The sequence below is a fragment of the Schistocerca cancellata genome, chromosome 3, assembly GCF_023864275.1.
Source record: "Schistocerca cancellata isolate TAMUIC-IGC-003103 chromosome 3, iqSchCanc2.1, whole genome shotgun sequence".
NCBI lineage: Eukaryota > Metazoa > Arthropoda > Insecta > Orthoptera > Acrididae > Schistocerca > Schistocerca cancellata.
This window is the reverse complement of record NC_064628.1, coordinates 717,525,130-717,551,433: the sequence shown is the minus strand read 5'-3', so window position 1 is coordinate 717,551,433 and position 26,304 is coordinate 717,525,130. Positions and strand designations below refer to the sequence as shown.

Sequence of the window (26,304 nt, the reverse complement as noted above, 5' to 3'; positions counted from 1 at the left end):
GAAAGAAGGCATCAATTCATTCTAAGTTATCACATTGAGGAATGAATGCATATAAGATACAGCTTCTACATATTCCATCTGGATAGTGGGAAACTCAGAACTGAGGAAAGTCCAGCGAAGTGATTCCATACCACCAAATATGTTCTCAACAGTCTCTGACAACATTTTCAGATCCTCAAACCAGGCAAATGAAGAAGGAAACACAAGAAGGAAACACATTAATTAAACACATCTGAATCACTCTCAGTTTGCTGATTACACTGCACTTTTACCCTATGACAAACATAGCCTTTCATAACAATGGAAGAGCCTTATAGAGCAAGTTTGTAAGTAGGACAAAGACTCAGTTATAATAATATTAAAGTAAAGAACAATATATTCACTGAAGAGGAAATAATACAAAATTAATAATCATAGAACCAGCTGATGAGCTTTTGTATTTAGGAAAGCTGAAGAAAATGATGAGATGGACAGCAAAAAATAAAAATAGCCTGGAATGGTTTAGGTAAACAATATACATTTTTCCAAAACGTAGCTTCCAACATTTCTACAAGGGAAGTTTGCAGTCAGTGTGTACTATCTGTTTTGACCAACAGCAATGAGGCAATGGTCTTTAAGAGATAGGAAAGTAATCAAGTTGAACAGAGAAAAGACTGGACTGCATGGCAAAATTGTGACTAATGATAATTAAACAGAGGTATGCAGAACTTGTAACCAGGTGAATAGGTGGAAGGTGGACCACGAAATTTCTTTGCTCACTCCAAAGTGATAAGAAAACACTGTAATGATACCCTTTCCTTTTCATAATTGTTATTCCATTATGGATTTTCAATTGTTTGATTTAATCTAATTGAAGGTGGATTAATGGCATTAGAAAAACATGAAGGAGCAACATAAATACATCTCTAGCTGCTGCTGCTGCTGCTGATGATGATGATGATGGTGATGATGGTGATGAATGTTAGCACAATTTTGTTCCCTAATTTTGTAACAAAGTGATATCTGTGAGATTCTTTTTGTTCTGGGCAGCTGTTCATGACTTTTCCGAAAGACAGGAACTATCTGTAATATTTTCTAATCACATGGATGCTGCTTTGTTTCATTAACCTGAAGTAGAATAGGGACCATGTCTTCTGCATATTCAAAGCAAACTGACAGTTATCCAAGTGGGTCCAGTGACCTTCCTTTATCAAGTGACTCCAGCTGTTTTCCCACCTCTCTCTCATGCATTTCTGTCTCTCAAGAATCTGTCATTTCTTTGACCATGCAGCACCCAAGAGTATTTGGGCCAAACTCATCTTCAAACATATACTTAAGGATGTATAAAAAGAGATCTGTCAACTAGAACTTTCACTGCCTATGTGCAAATAAGCATTAATTTTTAACAGTATTTAACACAGAACTACCAGAACAAGCCATTCCACATCAAATGAGTAATCTTGAAATTCAAAGTGATACAAATAGAATGTCTGGAACTAACTGTAATTTATGGCAATGGAAATATCATAGCCCAAATGTAAATAATGATTTAGAAAACAGATCACAGCTAGTCTCAGGCACACAATATAATCAACATTCAGAGGCAATTTATGTGCCTATTAATGACTTAACATTTAAAGTGAAGGCAAATAGTAAATTATTATGGATAATACAGAGGCATCTTTTTGATTTCACTTCTACTATGGCTTGTACACAGTGATCTTAATAAATCTGTGCTAATGTACAAAAATATGTGCAACTACCTGCTGTACATGAACTGTTGTGCTAACAATAAGTCCCAGTTTCTATAATTTTTATTAACAAAATATATTCAAAACATTGTGGGGAAAAGAAACTCAATCTCTCTAAGTTGAATAGAGGGTGGTAAAAAGAAACACATGAAGTATCAATTACATCAATGTTCAAATACTGTTCTATGGTTACATAAAAATGCCATAGATCCCAAACTAGTCTTATAGTGCCCATGTATCCCACTAATAGAGCTGTATGGGTGTGACCTCAGACAGATATATCAACAGTCAATACTCATTAGCATAGGAGGGTAAATTGAAACTGCAATAATAATCTTTGTTGATCAAACATTGACTTGGTGAATAAAATCTTCCACACTGGCAGTTAAAATACTTTTATAAAAAGTCACTATCTGCTTGGCATCAATAGAGATGCATCTTCAGATGATAGGTATTTTAAACAGTCGTGTCACAAAGTGACTGCTTACAGCCAAGTCCTATCATTCATAGATAAAAAGCAGATAGAACTTGGCTCTAAGTAATCACTTTGTCATGTCATGAGTGTTTAAAAAAAACTATCACCTGCTCTCTGCATCTCTATTGGTGCAAAACAGTCAGTGACTTTTAATAAAGTATTTTAACAGCCAGTGTGGAAGATTTTATTTACCAAGTAGAAATTGGGCTGCGGTTGTCCAACTTTTTAAATAAAGTAAACACTAACTTGTTCTATAAATCTTCGACTCCAACTGCATCATGGAACTTTGAATATGTAGACACTGTTAAATTTATCTTACATCACAAGATCAGAGGTATAAGCATTTGTTAAATTCTCATATTGGAAAGAAGAAGAAAAGAAGTTCAATACTCAGCAGTGACCATTTCCCTGTCCAATACTAATCATTTTGTCTTTAAAATAGGTTCTCCCTCTTCTCTCTGTTGTTATAATTATGAACATGTTGGAAGGATAAGTCTCTCTTCTTTCTTCATATTATCTCTTAAAAAGTGGAGAAATGAACGATGGACGCAATAGCTAAAAATATCTTTTGGGTCCCTTACTTCTCCTCTACCAGTTACTCTGATGCTGCAAAAAGGTGTTAGTCATCTTTCTTTCTGGATTAAGATACTGCCAATTACTGTGTAACTAAAGCATAATTGAGACTACAATGGCCAACCATAAATACCTTTCTACAATTTTAAAGTAACATTTTCTTAAAAATGTGCATGTTATTGTATAACTCAAGTAACAATACAGCAGAAAATAAATATGCATTGTTACAAACCTTCAGTGTCTGTAGCACTGTCTAGAATTTTCAAGAACTTTGTTTTCCATGACGATGACAATGATTCCTCTTGAATTCCTATAACTGGTTGACAACGGCCAGTACCAAAAGAAATTATGCACTGAATAGGAGAGCCAGGCCACAGGTGTCGTGCCTCATGGACAGCCACAGCACATGGATTATTTACGAGAATACCACCATCCTAAAAGTAATGCATATATTTATTAGAGTATTTAGAGTAGAAATGTAATGACATAATGGAAAAAAAGCACAAGTAGCAGAAATGGCCAGTCAACTAGTAAGAAAATTTTATGTGAGCACATTAAATTGTCATGCTTGTTCTGGGGTACTTCAAGATGGATCTGAGTGAAAATAAGTAATATCCTAAATAACATCAATATTTCTTGTTTATGTTATAATAATAGAAGAGACAGGATGTAAATGAAAAAAAAATGACAAATAAGAATTACTGCAGACTACTACACAAATTCAGCTGACTGAGGCACATAGTCATAGGTAACTGTAAAAATTTTTTTTAAAGCTTTAAAAGACTTCTTTTTTTAGGTTAAAGTTAGTACAGCTGCCACTCGCAACCCCCCCCCCCCCCCCATTTTGCCACTGCCACCCACTGCCCCCCCCCCCTCCTTTTTGACTTTGTGAGTAGTTAGCAAGGCTATGGCTGATAAGTGCTGGAGTAAAAAGAGTGACGCCTAGGAAGAGGTAAGATATTTGCGGCCAGGTAGGAAATGTGGAAGGATGAAGAAAGTTTCCTATCAAGCATAAGCCCCAAGAATTTCACAGGTTCAGTGAATGGAAGTGCAACAGGCCCAAGATGTAAAGACAACGGAAGAAACCCATTCCCCCACAGAAATTCATACAAATGGTTTTGTCAGTGGAAAAGCAAAAGCCATTGTCGATGCTTCATTAGTAAAGACAATCAAGACATCACTGAAGGTGCCGCTCAAGGATACAAGTTCATGAAGAACTGCAATAGATTGCAATGTTGTCAATTAAAAGGGAACCGAAGATGCCTGGCAGGAGACAGTCCATAACAGAGTAAAATGTAAACGTCGTGTGACTAGGGCCTCACTTCGGGCAGACAGTTCGCCGGGTGCAAGTCTTTCGATTTGACGCCACTTCTGCGACTTGTGCATCAATGGGGATGAAATTATGATGACTAGGACAACACAACACCCAGTCCCTGAGCTGAGAAACTCTCCGACCCAGCCTGGAATCAAACCCGGGCGCTTAGGATTGACATTCTGTCGCGCTGACCACTCAGCTACCGGGGGCGTACACCATAACAGAGTTAATGGCTATAGCAAAGAGGAAGATGCTCAGGATGGAGCCTTGAGGCACCCTCTTTTCCTTGATAAAGGTGTCCAACAAGGCTGAAACTCTGTTTTTAAAAATTCCTGAAGGAACTGGGACAGGCAACCTCAAAGCCCAAAGTGTGTAGAGTAGGATACCAGTCCTGCAGCAGGTGTAAGCTTTCTTCAAATCAAGAAACATGGCCACAGTCTGGTATTTTCACAGAAAACTGTTCATGAAATAGGTTGACAAAGTGAAGAGATGGTCAACTGCAGAACGGCATACACAAAATCCACACTGTGCAGTGGGTAGTAGATTGTGAGCCTTGAACCACCATGAATCATACGTTCTCACCTTGAAAACACAACTGGTGAGAGAAATAGGGTGGTAGCTAGAAGCAAAGTGTTTGTCCTTATTGGGGACAGTGGCTGCACACCAGTGTCTGGCAAATGTGCCATCTGCGATTGTACATACGAAGGAGAATGTGTTTGCCTGCAAAAGAGAGGTGCTGCAACATCTGAAAGTGAATATTGTCTGGCCCTGGGGTGGTGGAAGATCAGGATGAGGTGAGAGCATAGTCAAGTTCCCTCATAGTAAGGGCGGCATCATAGCATTCATGATTTGAGAGGAGCAGGAAGGATACCACCTGAGCCTCCTCCACTTGTTTTTGAGGGAGGAAGACAGGGTGATGGTAGGTGGAGTTTGAAATCTTCCAGAATAGATGCTCAAGGTGTTGGAGACAGCAACAGGATCCACAATCATATCATCTGCTATAGTCAGGCTGGAAATCAGGGAACGAACCTTGGTCCCAGAGAACCAAAAGAGGTTGCCCCACACAACAGAAGAGAGAGTGAAACTGTTAAAACGACTAGTAAAGGAAATCTAGTTAGCTTTTTTGGTATATTAAACAATGCAACGACACTGCATGTGCAACTGTTTATAATGAATACAGTTCGCCATCACAGGATGACAGTTAAAAATGCGGAGAGCATGTCTCCATATGCGAATCACACCTTGGTTCACCTCAGTCCACAAGGAGACCGGGACACGGTGTGGTAAAGTAGTAGTGTGAAGTGCAGAACATTCTCCGGTGGTAAGAAAAATGTTCATAAGGTACTTTACCTGGTCATCACAACTGAGAAAATGTTTGTCAAAGGCCCCTGGTAGAAATAAGGTCTCCAGTCAGCCTTAGAAAGCTGCCAACTGGGTTTACATGCAGGTGGATTGAGAGTCACCAAACGGATAGCACAATGGAAATGTCTGCTTGAGTACATGCCAGAGAAAACAGACCACTCTAGATGACGGGCAAGCTGGGCAGTGCAGAATGAGAGGTCCTGATGGGAATAGGTGTGCATGGAGCCTGAATGGAACATGGGTGCTCCAGTGTTAAGATAGATGAGGTTGAGCAGGTTAAGATCTGTCAAGAGGGAACCTCTCAGACAGGTCCTTGAAGAGTACCAAAGGGGATGATGGGCATTAAAGTCACCGAACAGCAAAAATGGGTGAGGGAGCTGACCAGTAAGCTGGAGTCAGTCTGACCTGGTGACAGCTAATGAAGGAAGGATGTAGACACAATAGGTGAAACGAGGAAGGAAAATGAGGACTGCAACAGCTTGCAGCCAAGTGTTCAATGAGATAGTCTGATAGTTTGGCTATGGATGAGCAGCATGACCCCCCCTCCCCCACGAGATGGAAGTTGTCATGATGATACAATTTTGTTTCTTGGAGGAACAACCAGGCATTTCAATTCCAAGAGTAGCCTTAATTCCTCCTTGTTGGATCTAATGCCATGAATGTTCCACTGGAGAAGAGTCATAATCGGGAATGGGGAGGAGGGGACAAATGAAGGGCAATCACCTTGGTGGCTGCTGAGTGTCAGCCTTCGAAGATTCACTGCTACAGGACACAAGAGGCTGGAGGATCCTGCTCCATGAAATCTATGTAAGTTTCAGAATTCTCCCTGGGTCAGCCTGCAGGCTCTATGGAAAGAAATTGGGGTAGTGTGCACCAGCAAAATGGAGATCAGCTGGGTGAGAGTATCACATGGCGCCACTGTTCAAGAGGATCTCCAAGTCGGGGAATGAGAGAACCGTTTGTCTTTGTTTGATTTCTTAGAGCCTTTATGACTGGCAGACGAGGACCCAGACATTTGTTGGTTGGAGAGACGTAAGAAGTTTTCGCGGGAGTGTTTCTTTTGTCCTTTATGGCCTGCCAGTTGTGTAGCAGGTGATTTCAATGCCAAGGGCAAAGATTTGGTGGCTTGTCGTGCAGCTGTAGGAGGAGACTGAATGTTACTATGATACTGGGCGATTTCAGAACTGCAATACTGAATTGGTAGTCGCAAGTCTGTGTGGCCATGTCCCTCATGGAGTGTGGCATAGCAAGGATGGTACTATAATTGTCAAATGGTAAAAAGCAGGGCTTTTGACTGGCCAACAACTTGTGTGTGACAGGGTAGGGTACTTTTTCCTTCACCCAGATCTCCTGGATGTCCCACTTATTACAACTGAATCGCTTAATTCAGAAGTGCCCTATATGCATCTGACATTGTTTTGAGAGAAGTGTAAAAAACTGTTTTAATATTTTACGGGGCATTTTCTTAACAGTTTGCAGTGATCATCTGAGATATGCAACTATGAACAATTATCCTGATTTATTCTGTACTCAAATACTGTATGCATTTATTGACCAGAGCTGAATATGTCTCTTGGTCATATGGCTTTTCAGAAATAAGTGAGACATAAAAATCTTAAAACCTTTACAGCACACACAAAAAAAACTGTCAATAAACATATAAGTAAATGTTAGAGACAATGTTTAAAGAATTCACAATATCTGCTCATGAAAACAAATTGTTAATCAATAATGAATATCACGAATAACACATCATCTGTGTCTAGTGCTCCCACAGCAGTTGGCCACTGACGAAATGTATTTCAGAATTCTAGGTTGTGTTCTTCTTGCACTATGTAAGCAGCCAACTTCTTTACACCTATCATCATCTTCACATTGGCAGGAATGTAGTCATCTGAGTAGGCTTGAACAGATGGGAAGTTGGCACTGGATCAAGAAACTCCAGGTAGTCATAATCTTAATGGGTATTTAAACCACTGATCATACTGCAGGCTGTTACAGACCCAAATACCTCATCGCTGATGACAAAAATGATGAAATGTTTAAACACTCAATGCTACTTTCAAGTCCCTTTGTGATGTAACTGTCTCTAGAGAACGAGTTGTCGTCCTCTTGTAAAGTCCCATCCAACATAACTTGAAGTCAATGGCTTCATCTGTTGAGACAATCTTTATGGAGAATTGTCTTCTTGTACTAGATGATATGATCAGTTCAACATATTCCACAACAGTTTATACTCTGTCAGTTCTTTGCAGTGATCTCTTGATTGTGCCAAAAGCTCTATCAAAAGGTAAGACTGAGTGTCCCCTGATAAGAAAGAATACCTCTATTGTCCGAAATTTTCCAGCATCCACGAACGCTTGACACATCCTTATTAAACAAATGATTTTTGTTTAGTGCTGAACAGTTATCACAAAACAGGTGTATAATTTTTATGTCTTTGGGATGCATGTGGTGATATGGTGATACAAGAAAGTGTGCACTTCATTAGGACCTTTGTGGGTAATGAAATGCCATATTGTCTTTCAGACTGTGAATGCCAAAAACATTAACTGTCCGCTACCAGAGATAAAATAGGCCTTGAACAGGTACTCTTGGCAGATGAAGATTCTGCATGAAGTCAAATCTCAGACTTGAAATATGTTTATTTTCTTTACAAAGCCTTTCACTTACATTGAAAGTAGTATAAAATTTCTCGACTCTTCTCTCGTGCACCATCAAATCGCACACAGCAGTCCATCAAGACATCTCATTGAAACTTATGTTCACCATTAATTGTTCAAATTCACAACATGCATCTACATGTGGTCTGCCGAAATGAAGGTCAAAATCCTGGTTAAATATTTTCACATAATAGTCATATTTGATTGGAGAAAGGGAATTCACTTCTTTGAAAAGCTCATACGTGATCTTTCTATTCGGTCAGCACTAAGTAAGGGTACGCTTTACCGCCACAATGAGACCCCTTCATCAGAAATGATGGTATGTGCTCATCAACTTTGGCAATTTCAAGTACTGATATTGAATTACCACTTATACATCATACTTTCCTCATACATCTTTAGGGCTTCTTCCAAGAAGCAAATGTCTTATTCTTCTCACCCTTTTTTCACCAACTTCAAAAAAGGTTAGAAATGCTTCTCTGCAAATCTGGATACAGTTTGTTCCCACCATACAATGGTATTTGAAAGAATTTGCTTTTGCATTTCTTCCTTCCCTTGGTCTATGTCATTTTACTTTAATGCCAGTATTAGGCTCTGAAGGTAAATATCTTGTTCATCTTTACTATTAAGATCCAGAACATGTCCGAGCCTTGATAATTGATCATCTTGACCAATGGATTCAAAACACTTAGAACTCCATGTTCAAGGCTGTCCGAAAGATTTTGCTGATATTGGCTTACCTCGATAATCATTATGCTTCTGTCCCTTTAGTTTAACTGTTTTGATTACATTTCATTCATAATGCTCAGGATAACGTACAACTTTCCTCCTCCTTTCCTTATGGAAAAGTTCAACTGCACAATCAGATTCTCTCATATTGATAGAATATAAGATACTATGAGGACACAGTATCACATCCTACTGCTTGCTCTACAACAATGACTTTGAGGCAAACTATAGATGCATTACCTATATCATTCTCCTGCCTTTTCTGACAATGACAGCATCTCACTAACATACATTGAGTTATTGTTCAAAAGTGTTGAGAGCAAAAATGTCCTATGTTCTGTACATGGGTCTCTTTTGAAATTAATGAGAATTTCTCCACTGTATATTGCAGCTATCTGATAAAATGTGGAGGTCCTTTCTACACTCGATGAGTCAACCCCTAAAGAACAAAAAAATGTACATAGCTCAAAAGTCATAAAATCTGAGTTAGGGTCCTTCTGAAATATAGGATTCAATTGTTACAGCAGGAAGAAGAAGGTGGGCAATCCCCCTCGTGAGCATCTCTACCAGAACACATTTGGCTGTGTTTTGACAGGACATGCAAGTATGGTTGTAATGTTGACACAAGTAGCAATGCATCAGGTTTGGAATGTACGGCTGAGGTGAGGTGACTTCATAGCCTGCCTTAATCTTCGATGGAAACACTACTCGACCAAATGTGAGAAAAAGAATGTGTGTAGGCACTAAGTTTGTATCAGTCTTTTTCATCACTCGACGGACTGCAGTGGCGCCCCAATCAGAGAGATAATTTTGGATTTCCCCCTTGGTCAGGCCAAGGAGCAGCCGAGTGTAACACCATGCAAAGAATTCAGCATACGACACGCCTGGACACGAACACGACAATCTTGGAGGAGCGAAGCTGTAAGCAGTTCTTGGGCTTCCAAATTACAATTGGTCTCCAGAAGCAAAATCACAATAAGTAAGCAAGAGCAGGGTATCACAGGGCCTGCAATGGCATCAACACCTTTCTGAATAATAAACAGAGTAACTGTAGCAAAAGACCGACCTCCAACCTCCTCCGGTACATGACACCACGAGGAACCGAGGTGCAACTGGGAGAATTGTTAAATTTTTAGCCTCATTCTGTTTATGTTTAGCGGATGTTGACTGAGATGAAGATGATTGGCTCACTGTGAAAAAATCCCCCATGATTGCCAGCATCTTCAATGGCATGCTCCTGCCAACTGGGGGCCACCCTCAGAAAGGGGGGAGGGGGGGGGGGGGATCATCCGCCTTTAGGTGATTGTTCACACCTCAAGTCACACCTCCCAAAATCCTGACAGAGGGACCATTGGCAATTGGAAAGGTAACAGTTCAGGCAGTCACCCCTCCTGGCCTGGCCTGTACCAGGGAGTATGAGAGAACCCTACCTGTTGACCCGGGGTTGGGGCTTACACATAACTTATCACCTGTTACATGTTATACACATGGGCCAGTCTTCAGGAGCACTTAGGTAGGAAGAAAAATCAAAGAGAGACCTCAAATGGCAAAACAGAGCAAGGGGAAGAGACAGAGAAGAAAGAAGTAGACGAGAGGCACTATTCTGATGCCGGGCTGCCAAAACTTAAGAATGCATTCTCAAAAATATTCAAGACACATTCGCCAGAGGGGGGGAGGGGGGAGGGAGTAGGGGGCGATTAGTAGGAGGATGGACACGCATCATGCATTAGGCTGGGGACCAGTGGTAGCCAAGCATGAACTCACCAAAGAGTGGTGAGCCCCCTGGGGAGTGCCTAAGATTTGCAATAAGCAACTATGGATTGAATTTACAGATCATCACGCAGTTCCTTGGATGCATGCAAGAAGTAATCTAACTAGCATATGCTTATATGCATTTATTAATTCACTGAGTTAGAGTGAACTAACAGTGGATATGTCTGCTTCATGAAAGAGAGAGAGAGAGTATACAGTCATCAATATAAGGTGACAAGGCAAAAGGAAGTCTGAACTATTTTTCAGGTAAAATCTCTCATTATCATAACAATATTAAATAAAACAGATATTATCTAAAGTGATGTATAAGAAATCCACAAATCTTGTGCAGGAGTAAATTAATGTAATGGGAATAACTTTCATATGCGATTATCCAAACAAATAGCAAACATAAAATTGCACACATGATAAGAGTGTGATGATTTAATACAAAAGATAGTCCACTAGCACAGTGAAATATATTAGCTACAGAAAAAGAAATAAAGTAAAACAGAAAGTAATTTCAAAATAAAATGGTTGAAATGGAGAGCAAAGTTCTTGCTGATTCTGGAAAAAAAGTTTAAGTGTATGGAGATGATTACAGTTGTGTGCAGAGAAGTGTCAATTGATATTTTAAATGCTGTGATTTATATGTAGTAAAACTATCATAGACAATCTGTATAATAAATATAAAAAAAGGTTTCTGTAAACCAGACTCCAATTAATAAAATCAGAAGTGAAAATTAGGGGGAATGTTATTGGAATAGAAGAGCTACGTTCTCATATACTTTATTAGTTATGACCCAAAGGGCCATTAAATGTAAATAATTTGATGGTAATTAAAAACACTATGTCCCAAGTTGCTGTAATTAGTTTAGGATGGTTTACATAACATGTTTCATCTTACCAGGGGCATAAGAAGTGTGACATGACATTTTTAGGATGATATGTCCCACTTCCAAGCTTCCATGACAACAAACATGTTTGTGACATTTATTAGGAAGTAAGTGTCGGGATATCCAACTGTAGGGGAAGGGGGGGGGGGGTATTATTATGACACGTGCATATGGAAAACATCTTAAACCCATCTCTTCTGCAAGATGGGATGTCAAGTGAGGGTCACCACCTGCGGTGTGGGGCCACTTGTTTCTTGGTGTCATGCTCTGAAGACATTTAGAAGACAAGGAGAAAGAGAGGAAAGGTCATGGCTACAATAAACACCACGACAAATGACTGTCCAATGGCTTATGTAAAGAGAAACTTCTTGTCATTATCTTGTACAAGCTACGTATGTACAAGTATTGCCACCCCAATTAGTGTTATGAGATTGTGTTGTTGTAAAACAAAGTGTGAATACAGAAAGTTCAAAGTTCAGTTGTTTATGTAACTCATGTAGCTTGGACGATGCTCTCTTTCAGCAACCATTCACACAGAATGAGTGGTAGTCCTGTGGAGACTGCTGGACTACAGATATGCGGCACTGACTAGCAGGTTCACCTCAGTAAACATTACGAAAGGTGACCACATGAATTTTTTAAAAATAAATCTACTGATATCACACATACGAGGGTTACAGATCGCACACAAGAAATGTAACACTGATGCCATACCAAAAACTACTGATGTTCATTTCCACTAGTGGTCAATTCTGAATTGCGTAGGGGTGAGAATTCTTAGCAACAACGAAATTAAGCACATGGGCTTCTGCAGCCTGTGGCGGGCTTACTGAAATCCTCATCACTTAAAAAACTTAAAATGCTAAAATAACTGACATTTCAGCCATGTCACAATGGTCTTCCTCAGAGCACAGACAAATTTAGCTGAAGGAGGGTGCGCCAATGTATTGCATTTCTAAGGTCGTCATAAGATCACCACTGTCAATATTCTTAGATTTCATTGAATCTAAATACAAACAGTCAGTGCCAGTAGATAGGGAGGCCAGTAGATAAGGCATACTATGCATGGGTTACATGGCACACAGGTAATTGGTAGGCCACTACAAACTGGTGATAAGCTTATATGGACCGTGTGTTCCAGCTGTTAGTTGCAGTAAAGCAGTGCCTGTTCTGTACATTTTGCTTGCTTAGTCATTTGTGCTAGTGTCTGGTGAGACACTGCTATGCGATCGTACTGTATGTCATTCTGAGAATTGCTCGCAACCAGAACAATGAAAGCCTTTGGCTATTCTCTCTAATGACGGTAAGCTGCTTCAGTATTTCAACTGCCTCTCTCATTTTGTCATTTTGTAAGTGCATGTCCATCACATTGATGCTGAAATCAAAAGGCCATGAAAAAGTAAGAATACTGCAAAAAGTGAAATATCCAAACATAACACTATACTGGAAGAAAGAGTCACCACAGAATATCCGGGAAGAATGACTCAATGATTATCCAGGCTGATAGATACACTCACCTACAGAGAACACAGGTGAAATCTGACTGAAGATAGTTAACTAAGACTCTGAAGATAATTGACTAAGAAACGAGCCGTAATCAAAGACTCTAGAATTTATCATGACACAGCCAGAGGACTGATTATTGAAGTCTCTGCGCAATAATTTGTGAATATTTAAATCCATAAGGAAAGCTATAGAGAGTGTTACAAAAAGGTATCGCCAAACTTTCAGGAAACATTCCTCACAAACAAAGAAAGAAAATATGTTATGTGGACATGTGTCCGAAAATGATTACTTTCCATGTTAGAGCTCATTTTATTACTTCTCTTCAAATCACATTAATCATGGAATGGAAACACACAGCAACAGAACGTACCAGCGTGACTTCAAACACTTTTTTACAGGAAATGTTCAAAATGTCCTCCGTTAGTGAGGATACATGCATCCACCCTCCATCGCATGGAATCCCTGATGCGCTGATGCAGCCCTGGAGAATGGCGTATTGTATCACAGCCGTCCACAATACGAGCACGAAGAGTCTCTACATTTGGTACCGGGATTGCGTAGACAAGAGCTTTCAAATGTCCCCATAAATGAAAGTCAAGAGGGTTGAGGTCAGGAGAGCATGGAGGCCATGGAAATGGTCCGCCTCTACCAACCCATCGGTCACCGAATCTGTTGTTGAGAAGCGTACGAACACTTCGACTGAAATGTGCAGGAGCTCCATTGTGCATGAACCACATGTTGTGTCGTACTTGTAAAGGCACATGTTCTAGCAGCACAGGTAGAATATCCCATACGAAATCATGATAATGTGCTCCATTGAGCATAGGTGGACGAAACTAAAATGAGCTCTAACATGGAAATTAAGCGTTTCCGGACACATGTCCACATAACATCTTTTCTTTATTTGTGTGTGAGGAATGTTTCCTGAAAGTTTGGCCGTATCTTTTTGTAACACCCTGTATGCTTAGGCCTATAGCTGATGGGATCAAATCAGCTACATACAATCTGGTGAAGTGTATGGTCAGAAAACTATGTCACCTTGTGGAACACACAGAATATGCAGAAACATATGTGAACAATGTAGATAACTTATTCGCGATTAGTACATAAGAACAGAAAATTGACTTAATGATAAGCTTTGACACAAAATCTTTCACCAAAAGATGAGGCTATTAACATTCTTCATGCAGGAGTACTCACTGATTTTGTACCTGATGCAATTACATTTGTCATCAACTTACTTCACCTAGTGTCATAAATATTTTGAACAAATGGCTAGAGTGACAATGGAATCCACTCTCTGTTCAACAGCAGTGCGTATCTTCATGGAAACTTACAAACAAATTACATTAAGTTCCAGTTAGTCCAAAAGATACTTTGTGACAATATTATACAATGTGTGGACTGCTACTCACCATATAGTGGAGATGTTGAGATACAAACAGGCACAATGAAAAGACTGCTAACCAAGTGAGCTTTCAGTCAAGAAGGCCTTCATCTAAAGTACACACACACACACACACACACACACACACACACACAGGAAAAAAAAATCATGCAAGCACACACCTACAACCTGTGTCTCTGGCCTCTGGCCCACATAAGCACAAACATACAACCACTGTCTCTGGCCACTGAGGCCAGAGACAGTGGTCACATCTGAGTTACGTTTGCATGAATATGTACGTGCGTTGTCTACACGAGTCACAACATATCTTTTCAAACAATGGAAAGTCCAGGATGGAAAAGTGACAGTATTATGAAAAGGGTACAGTGATACTCACCATATAATGGAGACACTGAGTCGCAGACAGGTACAACAAAAAGACAGCTTAGCAGTGTAAGCTTTCAGCCAAAAAGGCCTTCGTTGAAAGTAGACAGCACATGCACATATCATTCATACAAGTGAACTCAGACGTGACCACTGGGTCCAGAAACAGGGGTCGTGTGTGTGTGTTTCGTGCCTGCATGATTTTGTGTGTGTGTGTGTGTGTGTGTGTGTGTGTGTGTGTGTGTTTTGTCCACTTTCGACGAAGCCCTTTTTTGCTGAACATTCAACATCTCCACTATATGGAAAGTAGCACACTATCCTTTTAATAAAACAGTATTAAATTCTGGACTTTCCATTGTTTGAAAAGATATGATGTGATGTGATTAACGTGACTCACTTGAAAAAAGCCAACAAAAATGAAAAAGTTCACAGCAGAAAAACATGAATATCTGACTGCTGGGCTGGAAAAGGATGAGCCAGCCAATATGCAACACACTAAAACTTCCAATTAAAACTTTCGACTGGAACCGGCATAAAACAAAATTTTAAAAGCTTTCTCTCACCTGTGTCATTCTCGTTAAAACAAACTGATGTTTACTATTTGCAGTGTTTGCGTTTTACAATGTACTATGCAATGTCCTTCAAACATGCATGCACGACAGACACGGCAAACAGTATTTACATGCCTAAGACTGGCCACAACAAAAGTAATAAAGTCTCTCCTTGTACGGGAGTCACAGCAATAGCGTAAGTGCAGGACATAAACTCTTGCTGACATGTAGAGATTTGGGTCAGTCCGGGAGGTGTGATCGGATTGCTGAAGTGGTTAAGGTGAACGCTCATGTAAAGCGGGGAAATCCGGGTTTGGGAGAGTCCTGGGCCAGCACAAATTTTCATTTGTCACAAATAAATTGTGCAGCTGAAGTCTAATGGTATTCACAATTCTGAATATGTTTATTCCAAAATGACTTATTTCTACAACTGCCCCGTTGTGAAACCATACTGTAAAGTCTGTTAAAATGTGGCTACAGCATCTCTTTGCTAAATAGTTACAGTCTCAACAGAAACACTGAAATGAGTGAAGAGGGAGCTGAAGAAGAAGTGGATGTTATTGCAAATAATGGATACCTCCCATCCCATCCTTCCTTCACTGCCAGCTTACACTCAGTGTTATCAGTGCAAGCACATCACAGAGTAACTATACAGTATCTATATGTGATTTCTCATGAAGTTTTAGGTGTGCAGATATTTGATGTACCAGTGCTTTAGTTGTTGCTACAGTTAAGTCTAATGAACATGGGCTGAGAACGCATCCAGGCTGGCTATCCCAGTTAGTTTTGTTCACTTCAATAGAACAAACTGTCATCCAACTTCTATCTGAACAAGTGTGTGTTATAAATGTTGCAATGAGACAATGCCAACTATTTGCGCTCCATAATTTTATGAATTTCTGCTATGGAAACAACAAGCTCAACTAATGTGTAAACTGAGTTGTGTGTTTACCAGTTAAGACTCGCCTTAGTAGTTCAATAATATGTGAAAACCAGTGTACATCACAAGCAGTAGTTAGCCTAACTACGGAATATGCACACAAGGTATCACTTATAATCAAAGAAGGTAAGAAAAACAGTAAATGCATTATTGGACATTAATATTTGTGGTGTTCACCTGATGTAAATATTCTCCTAGTTTAAACTCTTCAAAGTAAGATGGTGCTGCTGCAGATGCTCTGACTGCCTCCCACAATGTATGTTTGTAACCTCCTGTATACTGTGAAATTATTCCATATGGCAGAGAATAATTTCTAAATATAAAGGCTTGTACTCGTGGTTGATTAACAATAGCAGAGACGACAGCAATCTAGAAAAAAATGTAAAAGATGACATTACCAATAATTACAGATAACAAATAAATAAATTCAAGGTAAATGGGGTGCACTCTTTGATTTAAATGCAACCTTGTATCTCCTGGGACTAAGCTGAAGGCATAAAGTGGGAAAGTGAAAGGAAGATTATGGTTTAACAGCTAACAACAGGGTAATTAGACCTGAATAGAAGTTCAGTTTGTGGAAGGACGGGGAAGCACATTACCTTAAGCACTTTTGGGAAAACACACAACACAGTTGAACCCCAGCCCTCTGAAACATGCAGAGAAGTAAAGGTGATGGTAAGCAGGGTGGGGTGACATGGATGCAAAAATTACCGAGACCTAACATCAAAAATCTATCATAATTCTTCATATGACAGCCAAAAATGTTACAACAATTTTGCTGAAAATTCTACGGTAAAAAGAACACAGCACGTCTAAAACTACCATTAACTATTGTTTTAGATACATCATTTTGAATGTACAGTGTACCTTCAGCCAGCTAGATAAAAAATAATAACCCATTTATTTTACTTTTTCAACACAACTCCCAATATATTCAGCCTTCTGATATTTCGAAAACAATCAAAGCAGTTCTTCCAAGTGGTTCTGGCACCACTTTTCTTCTGTACAAAACTACCGTCCCACCAGTAGAATCTTCACTTATGCAAACATGGCACAGTCCTTTCATCAAAATTATGACCATACTGAGAGTGCCCAAGAACTTCGAATCCTATGACAGCTAAACTATCCAAAGAAAATTTTAAGTCAATGCGTTGCAGCACTGCCTTTATGAAATCCATATGTTATGATATTGGAAGTCACTGTTAGACTTTCTACTTTCAAGTAAAAAATGAGCACAACACATTTAAAATACTCTTACAGTGAGTAACAGTTAGAACAGAAAACATCCTCTTGTACATAAATTGAGATTTTTCAGACTGCACCAGATGAGCCCCAACCTACAAATACTTGTTTCTTATTCTGTGATTTAATTCCAATATTATATCAGTACAGCCAGTCTTATTCATCAGCAACAATGTTCTGTGTTTGTTTCTTATATTGGAACATTTCCTTCCATATGTTTCCCTATCATTCTCTAACAATGCTGTGTATTTGTTTCTTATTTTGGAACATATCCTGCCATCTGTTTCTACATCATGGAACACAATATCAGCAATGATGAAATCATCTATATTTTTGTGTGTTCTCTCTGTACTGTACAAATTAAAGACGCTGTCAGAACTAATGATTATTCTATCTGGTTATATCCCCCAGGCACCATGGACCTTGCCGTTGGTGGGATGGCTTGCATGCCTCAGCAATACAGATAGCCATACTGTAGGAGCCTTTCCGGTAGATCCTGGGGCAACAGTCTGGATGACTGACTGATCTGGACTTGCAATATCAAGCAAAACGGCATTGCTGTGCCGGTATTGCGAGTGGCTGAAAGTAGGGGAAACTACAGCTGTAATGTTTTCTGATGACATGGAGCTCTTCTGTGTGGTTAAATGATGATGGCATCCTCTCTTGGGTAAAATACTGCAGAAGTAAAATAGTCTCCCATTCGGATCTCTGGGTAGGGGCTACTCAGGAGGATGTCGGCAGCAAGAGAAACAAAACTGGCATTATGGATCACAGCAAGGAATGTTAGATCCTTTAATCGGCCAGGTTAGTTAGAAAATTTAGAAAGGGAAATGGATAGGTTGGTTGGTTGGATTAAAAGAGGGGGAAAGGGACCAAACTACAAGGTCATCAGTCCCTTGTTCTGAATAAAAGAATGCCAGAAGTGTGAGAATAAAACAAATGAGACTCACAACTCAAAACGGAATGAAAGGAAAAATCACAAGAACAGTGAAAGGCGACAAACATGTAAATGGACAAAAGGGGACAAAAAAATCACAGAAACGCAAGAAACGGGATGAAAAGATTAAAACAACAAAGTAAATTACCATGGCTGGCTGACCATGAGGATAAAAAAAAGCCTGCCACTCGGCAACACATTAAAACCTCCACCCTAGAAGCACTAGGGTGGAGGACACAGAGGGAGAAAGGATAAACCCACTCTCACGAATAAAACGTAAAAAATAAAATTAGCGGCAATGAGTCCGGTAACCCCAGATTTCATTGCTGTGCACTCAAAGTGGGGCAGTGCACCAGAACATGAGCCACTGTCAACGGGGCGCCGCACCGACAATCAGGTGCCTCTTCATGGCGCAGGAGACAACCGTGGGTCGCCCAAGCGTGGCCAACGTGGAGCCGGCAGAGGACAACTAATTCCCTGCAAGAGGCCTGCATGGAAGACTTCCACAGATTCATAGTCTCCTTAATGACATGCAGTTTGTTGTGTGTCCTGTTATGCCATTCCATCTCCCAAACCCAAAAAAACCCTACGGCATAAGTCAGAACGCAGGTCGGGTTCAGAGATGCCCATCTCCAGAAGCGGTTTCCACGTAGCCTATTCAGCCAGCCTGTTGGCTAGTTTGTTGCCTGGGATGTCGACGTGTTGTGGGGTCCACACAAACACCACTGAAAGACGGGACCAATCCAGGGTATAGATGGACTCCTGAATGGACGCTACCAAAGGATGGCGAGGGTAGCACTGCTTGATAGCTTGTAGGCTGCTCAAGGAGTCAGTACACAGATGAAACAACTCCCCAGGGTATGAACGGATGTGCTCAAGAGCAGGAGATATAGCTACCAGCTCTGCAGTGAATACACTGCAGCCATCAGGCAAGGAATGCTGTTCAATAATGGCCTCTGTGGACATAGGCGAAGCCAACATGACAATCAGCCATCAAGTCATTGGTGTAAACCATTTGAGAGCAACGCAACACGTCAAGAAAGAGAGGAAGTGACAGCGGCAGGAGTAACTGAATCCTTAGGGTCATGTAAAAGGTCCAGATGAATCTGCGGCCTAGGTGTACACCATGGAGTTGTATGCAGATGGACCTGGATGGGAGGTGGTAAAGGGAAGGACTATAGTTCAGACAGAAGGGATCACACGCGAACCACAGTCGTTAGCCCTGACCTGGGTCGCTGATGTGGGGAGATGAACTACCGCGGATGGAAAAAGGAGACAGTGATTCAGATGCTCAGAAGAACTATGAATGTGTGCAGTGTAACTGGTGAGAAATTGTGCATGTTGGATCTGCAATGTTGGGACTCTGGCCTCCACCGGAACACTGGTCACCGGACTCATTCTAAAAGCTCCCATCGCTAGGTGAACACCACAGTGGTGCACTGGGTAGAGTACATGCAATGCTGAGGGCACCACCGAACCATAAACCAGACTCCCATAGTCAAGGCACAATTGAACAAGGGCTCTGTAGAGCTGCAGCAGAGTAGAGTGATCTGCAACCCAGTTGGTGCTACTCAGGCAGTGGAGGGCATTGAGGTGCTGCCAGCACAATTTCACTTAAGTTAACGAAGGTGAGGTAGCCAAGTCAATCGGGCATCGAAAACCAGTCCTAAGAATCGATATGTCTCCATTACAGTGAATGGATCATCATGAAGGTAAAGTTCTGGTTCCGGATGAACAGTACGATGCCGACAGAAGTACATGACACATGACTTAGTGGCCAAAAACTAGAAGCTGTGGGCAAGAGCCCATGACTGCACCTCGTGGATGACTCCCTGTAGGTGCCACTCATCAACACCAGTACTGGTGGAGCAGTACGAACTGCAGAAATCGTCTGCCTACAGAGACGGTGAAATGGACAGCCCTACAGCTGCTGCTAGTCCATCAACAGTCACTAAAAATAGTGATACACTCAATTCAGAGCCCTGTGGGAGTCCATTCTCCTGGATATGGGAGGAACTACTGGAGGCACCAACTTGGATACTGGAAGCACGGAGTGACAGGAAATTCTGGATAAAAATTGGGAGCGGGCCTCTGAGACCCCACCCGTATAATGTGGCAAGCATATGACGTCGCCAGGTGGCGTCATACACTTTGCGTAGATCAAAAAAGGCATCAACCAGGTCTTGGCATCTGGAAAAGGCTGTTCAGATAGCAGACTTGAGAGACACAAGATTATCAGTGGTAGAGCGACCCTGGCAGAAGCCACCCTGACATGGAGGCAGTAGGCCACGTGACTCCAGGACCCAACCCAATCGCCTACGCACCATACGTTCCAGCAGCTTACAAAGAACATTGGTGAGGCTGATGGGCCGATAGCTATCCGCATCAACCAGGTTTGTATCGGGTTTGAGCACTGGGATGATGGTGCTATCCTGCCATTGTGATGAAAAGATGCCATCACACCAGATCCTGTTGAAGATGACGAAAGATATTTAATCATCTGACTGTGAATCCAATCTGGCCCAGGAGCTGTGTTGGGGCAATGTGCAAGGGCACTGAGGAGCTCCCACTCTGTAAATGGGGTGTTATAGGGTTCACTGTGGCATGTAGTGAACAAGAGGATTTCCCTTTCCATCCACCATTTGAGGGTGTGAAAGGCTGGGGGATAGTTCTCCGACACAGAGGCTCGAGCATAGTGCTCAGGAAACTGCTCGGCAATCGCATTTGCATTGCTACATAGCACACCATTGATGGTAACACCAGGGACAACTGTTGGGGTCTGGTACCCTTAAAGACGTCTGATCTTCGTCCGGACTCGGGAAGATGGCGTATGGCACCCATTCCTCGACACATACCTCTCCCAACACTCCTGTTTCCGTCGTTTTATAAGCTGGTATACACGGGCACATAGCCGCTTAAAGGCTGTCAGATGCTCTAGGGAGGGGTGTCGCTTATGAGGCTGTAGAGTTCATCGACACACTGTAATTGCCTCAGCGGTTTCTGGTGACCACCAAGCGACTGTCTTTCACTGGGGCCAACATAAGGAGCGAGGGATCGCGTTTCCTGCTGCAGAAACGATTGTTGTAGTGACCTGCTCAACCATGGTTGGTTGGTTGGTTGGTTGGTTGGTTTGAGGGATAAAGGGACCAAACTACAGGGTCATCAGTCCCTTGTGTAGTGTAACATTGCACTACAATACTTTTTTATACATTACATGTGACTGTACAATACATACAGAAGCCTACTACAACAAGCTCTAAGCAGGTAAGCAGGCAGCGTGTTACACAGGAAAAGCATGTAACAAGGCATCAGATTATAAAATACAAATTTTTAAATGTCTCTCTTAAATTGTATATGAGCTTGACAAGTTATGCCACATTATGCCTATTGGATTGTTTGGTTCTGAAACTGCATTACTGATATGTGTCATACTGGTACATTACAAAAATATGTCTACTACAGGAGGAATGAGGATCTAAAGTAACACTATCATGTATAAACTATACCACTGCTAACAATGCATAGCTATCTTAGTCTGGCTTTTGGTGCTCTTGAAGTAGTTTTGGCCCTTATAAAATTCAGATAAGAGACAAGATGGAACAAAATGGAATTCTGCATTGTGAAATCATAAGAACTGAAAACAAAGTGATCAAAAAAGGACAATGGTAGACTCATATGGCCTCCACTGATACACACTACTTTATTAATTATCTTATGTTGCACTGGTATGCAAGAAGTTGGAGTTTACAATATATTTAATAAAACTCAATGGCTTCAGCTTACAATTTTATAACGAAAATTATAGAAAGCCAATCATCTCTTCTTATTTTCCCTTTCCTTGTGTTATTAGTTTAAAATTGCTCCTCTCACACTTGACAAGACTTTCACTCTGAAATCTGAAATTTATATTTAGTTTTTAAGGAAAATAACATGTAAATCCTATTCGACAGGGACAGTAAGATATGAAAATAAAAAGAAACAACATTAATAAATTTTGAACATTCAATTTATTTACAATTTTTATTTTTATTATAAAGCCACATTAATCTTCTACATACCTTTGGACAATTGGGACTTCTTGAGGTCTTTATAAGCTGTGTATCTCCAATATAATTTTTCAGCAGTTTCTCCCACAACTCAGTACTGTAATAGGAGTGAGACCATACTAAGCTGCTGGTTCCCCAAATAGGATTTTGGGTAAAGATTTCTGTACTTAGTTCTTTATAAAGTGTGGATACTTCATCTAATGGTTTTCTTTGGGCACCTAAAATCAAGAAAAAGCCATTAATAACTGTAGAAGCAAGTGCAAAAACACATCAAAAAGTATTATCTAGTATACATACCAACAACACAAGCTAGTATAGCACCTGTACTGACACCACAGACGAAGTCAAACAATTCATATACACTTTTCCCAGTAAGCTCTTCCAGTTTCTTGAGCATCTCTATCACAACAACACCTCTGAAAAAATGGGTACAAGATCATTAGTGGGGCTTCAATTATGTCATGTATAAAAGTAATCTTTCCATCTCTGACGTAAATGGGTGATATAAACCTGTAATAACTATAATCATTTATGCTATTTGTTGAAAATTGAAACAATGAGCCTTTGGCTGTGTGAAATACAGGTTAATTCATACGAAAAAAGCAACCAGAGCAAGCAGCTACAGTTAACAATGCGCTGTTAGCAGTTTCAAACCGACAGGTTCATCATTACACAGTAGTTAAATGTGTACAGCCTTCTGAAGACCAACCCATCAGTTTGAAACAGATAAAAGTACTATTTGTTCTTAATAAATAACATTATTAACTGTGGCTGGTTGTTGTTTGCACTTTTTTTAGAATTAGCCTGTACAATTATTTATTTATAAAACAGTCAAAGAAGGGCACAGTGAGCCAAGAAGAACAGCAAACCAATCATAGGACACCTGGTGTCAGATATAATACTAGTTATAAAAATAATTTCTTCATAGGCTTTCAGAATGATAAAACATAATACAAACTGTTAAAATACGAAAAACCTAAAGACAAAGAAAAAAATCCACTACTCAACTGCACTGGAAGGAGAAACTGGAGGTCATCAAACAAAAATATAGCTCGAAAAAACAATCAAATTTTTTATACAATATACTGCATCCAATGAGAAGCAGCAAGAAATCTGGAGTGAGGATAAAGTAAAAAAAAACAGACCTGATAGTGAAAAAATAATGGTACATCACTTAGAATAATGGAAACTATTACTGTTTCATCCACGAAAAATCGGAATCCATATTTGAGACCATGCTTGACACACAGACTGACTCTGCAGAAAATTTCCAGATGTAAGAATGTCTCATCATAATGCAAAAGTGGAATTGCTGACACACTCAGTACAATGTGAAAAAATTCACTGATCCCTTTGCCACGCACTTTATTGTGAATAGCACAGTAATCACGTAGATGTAGATGAGCATCCTCAAAGATGGAAGATATGTGGTGGATTTATTACAAAAGAGCAAGAAATTTTGAACTGAAGGTACGAATTAAGGTAACTTGACACCATCATTGTAAGTGATTACAGTAATTTGTAGTTAAATTGATACTGATAACATTTTCTGTCAAGTGTAACCTGCAATGTTCACATTTAAGGCAGAGAAGTTTGTTAACAGGTATGACAAGTTGTTAGAGTTAGTTATTCTTGTAATTCTTTTGTCTTCTTTTTTCCAAAATTTGAAGTGTCAGTACATGATAGGTATATTTGATTGCACATTATTAGTTAAGACTGTATGCTGGGACAGGATTCAAACCCAGATCTCTGAATTTTGGTGGCAATGCACTACCAATTACACAAACCATGCATTCTCAGAAACGAGCAGTTGTTTGTTGGGTACTGTCTTATGTGATTAGGGTGTCTCATTTCATTTAAATAGCTAACAAGGAGTATATTACATTAATAACACTACCTCATTTAAGAAATATGGTATGCACTCCACTTAAAAACTCAGCTGAAGGAAATTGCGATGCTGTGCAGGTACTTAAGACCATTCATTATTAGACAACTGAAATACAAATTTTGCAAGTTTTGGCTCTTGACTGAGTTTTGATAAAATTCATAGTGTAGTGGCAGACCACATGAAGTACTTAAACAGAGACGGGCATAATTCATATAGATTTCTGTCTACAAAAGGATTCCAATAAATACACTATTCAAGAAATTTTATCCATAAATAAATTGTTGGCAAAAAAGGTTTTTCTATCTCTGTGACTACAAATAATTATTTGTTATTTATTGTTCATAACGTAACTAGTAGATAGTGTCGGAAGTTCCATGCGGCTTTTTGCGGATGATGCTGTAGTACACAGAGAAGTTGCAGCATTAGAAAATTAAAGTGAAATGCAGGAAGATCTGCAGCCGACAGGCACTAGGTGCAGGGAGTGGCAACTGACCCTTAACATAGACAAATGTAATGTATTGCGGATATATAGAAAGAAGGATTCTTTATTGTATGATTATATGATAGCGGAACAAACACTGGTAGCAGTTACTTCTGTAAAATATCTGGGAGTATGCGTGCGGAATGATTTGAAGTGGAATGATCATATAAAATTAATTGTTGGTAAGGCGGGTACCAGGTTGAGATTCATTGGGAGAGTCCTTAGAAAATGTAGTCCATCAACAAAGGAGGTGGCTTACTAAACACTCATTCAACCTATACTTGAGTATTGCTCATCAGTGTGGGATCCGTACCAGATCGGGTTGACTGAGGAGATAGAGAAGATCCAAAGAAGAGCGGCGCGTTTCGTCACAGGGTTATTTGGTAACCGTGATAGCGCTACGGAGATGTTTAGCAAACTCAATTGGCAGACTCTGCAAGAGAGGTGCTCTGCATCGCGGTGTAGCTTGCTCGCCAGGTTTCGAGAGGGTGCGTTTCTGGATGAGGTATAGAATATATTGCTTCCCCCTACTTATACCTCCCGAGGAGATCACGAATGTAAAATTAGAGAGATTCGGGCGCGCATGGAGGCTTTCAGACAGTCATTCTTCCCGCGAACCATACGCGACTGGAACAGAAAAGGGAGGTAATGACAGTGGCACGTAAAGTGCCCTCCGCCACACACCGTTGGGTGGCTTGCGGAGTATAAATGTAGATGTAGATGAAATAAAGTAGAATACCACCACATTTTCTTCCTTAACTTGAAAAGAACTGGGTCACATATAACCAGCTTTTGTTCCTGAAGTTCAGTGTAGTTTCTGTTTGATGCTTTATTAAGGCTTTGTAAGGAAGTGTACACTGGTAGCTTAGTGGATAATTTCTTGGCTACTAAATTAATGGCCTGGGTTCAATCCCACCCCCCGTTGGTTTCGGGATTTTTTTCTGTCACATACCACTTCTTTCCCCTCTAACAATAGGGAAAATGTTCCTTTATAGGTTCCCCCCGTAACCGGCTGGGTAAGTCAGTTCTGAGCTTTCAGGAAAGCAATGTCACACCAACTCCAACATAACATGCCAAATAAAGCACTGCATTGTTCAAACCAACCTTTGGGTCAGGCACAGCTTTATTTGCTTTACAGCATAACAAACATAATGTAACAATCCTTCACGGTGACTAAACAGTTCACACTACCGGTGCAACCCAATTCAACTGACACTGCTCTTGGCAATGCTTTCATCTCTCCCGCTCCTGCTAGGTAGGTAAAGATGAGAACGCGCCAACAAACTCTGATCTACAATACCTACCTCAATTGCACGAAGATTGCTAACACTACCAAATATGGTTGTCTCATTGATACAATTACACAATTATCTTGTATTTGTAGTGATATAAAATGAGGAAACAAAGTAAGGACTCAGTATTTGCTAGTTACTACCACCAACATGCT

General features: G+C 40.3%; 1 protein-coding gene across 5 annotated transcripts in view; it reads right to left on the bottom strand.

Annotated features, from left to right (window-relative positions):
* LOC126175729 (calcium-independent phospholipase A2-gamma-like) overlaps positions 1 to 26,304 on the bottom strand; it is a 78,782-nt gene that overhangs the window by 19,595 nt on the left and 32,883 nt on the right. For all 5 annotated transcript variants that reach the window (XM_049922675.1, XM_049922670.1, XM_049922672.1 and 2 more), the window contains exons 5-8: positions 22,786 to 22,904; positions 22,501 to 22,706; positions 16,441 to 16,632; positions 3,011 to 3,212 (exon numbers count right to left, since the gene is read on the bottom strand). In XM_049922675.1, the coding sequence (XP_049778632.1) occupies positions 3,011 to 3,212; positions 16,441 to 16,632; positions 22,501 to 22,706; positions 22,786 to 22,904 (719 nt within the window). The remainder of the gene's footprint in view (positions 1 to 3,010; positions 3,213 to 16,440; positions 16,633 to 22,500; positions 22,707 to 22,785; positions 22,905 to 26,304) is intronic.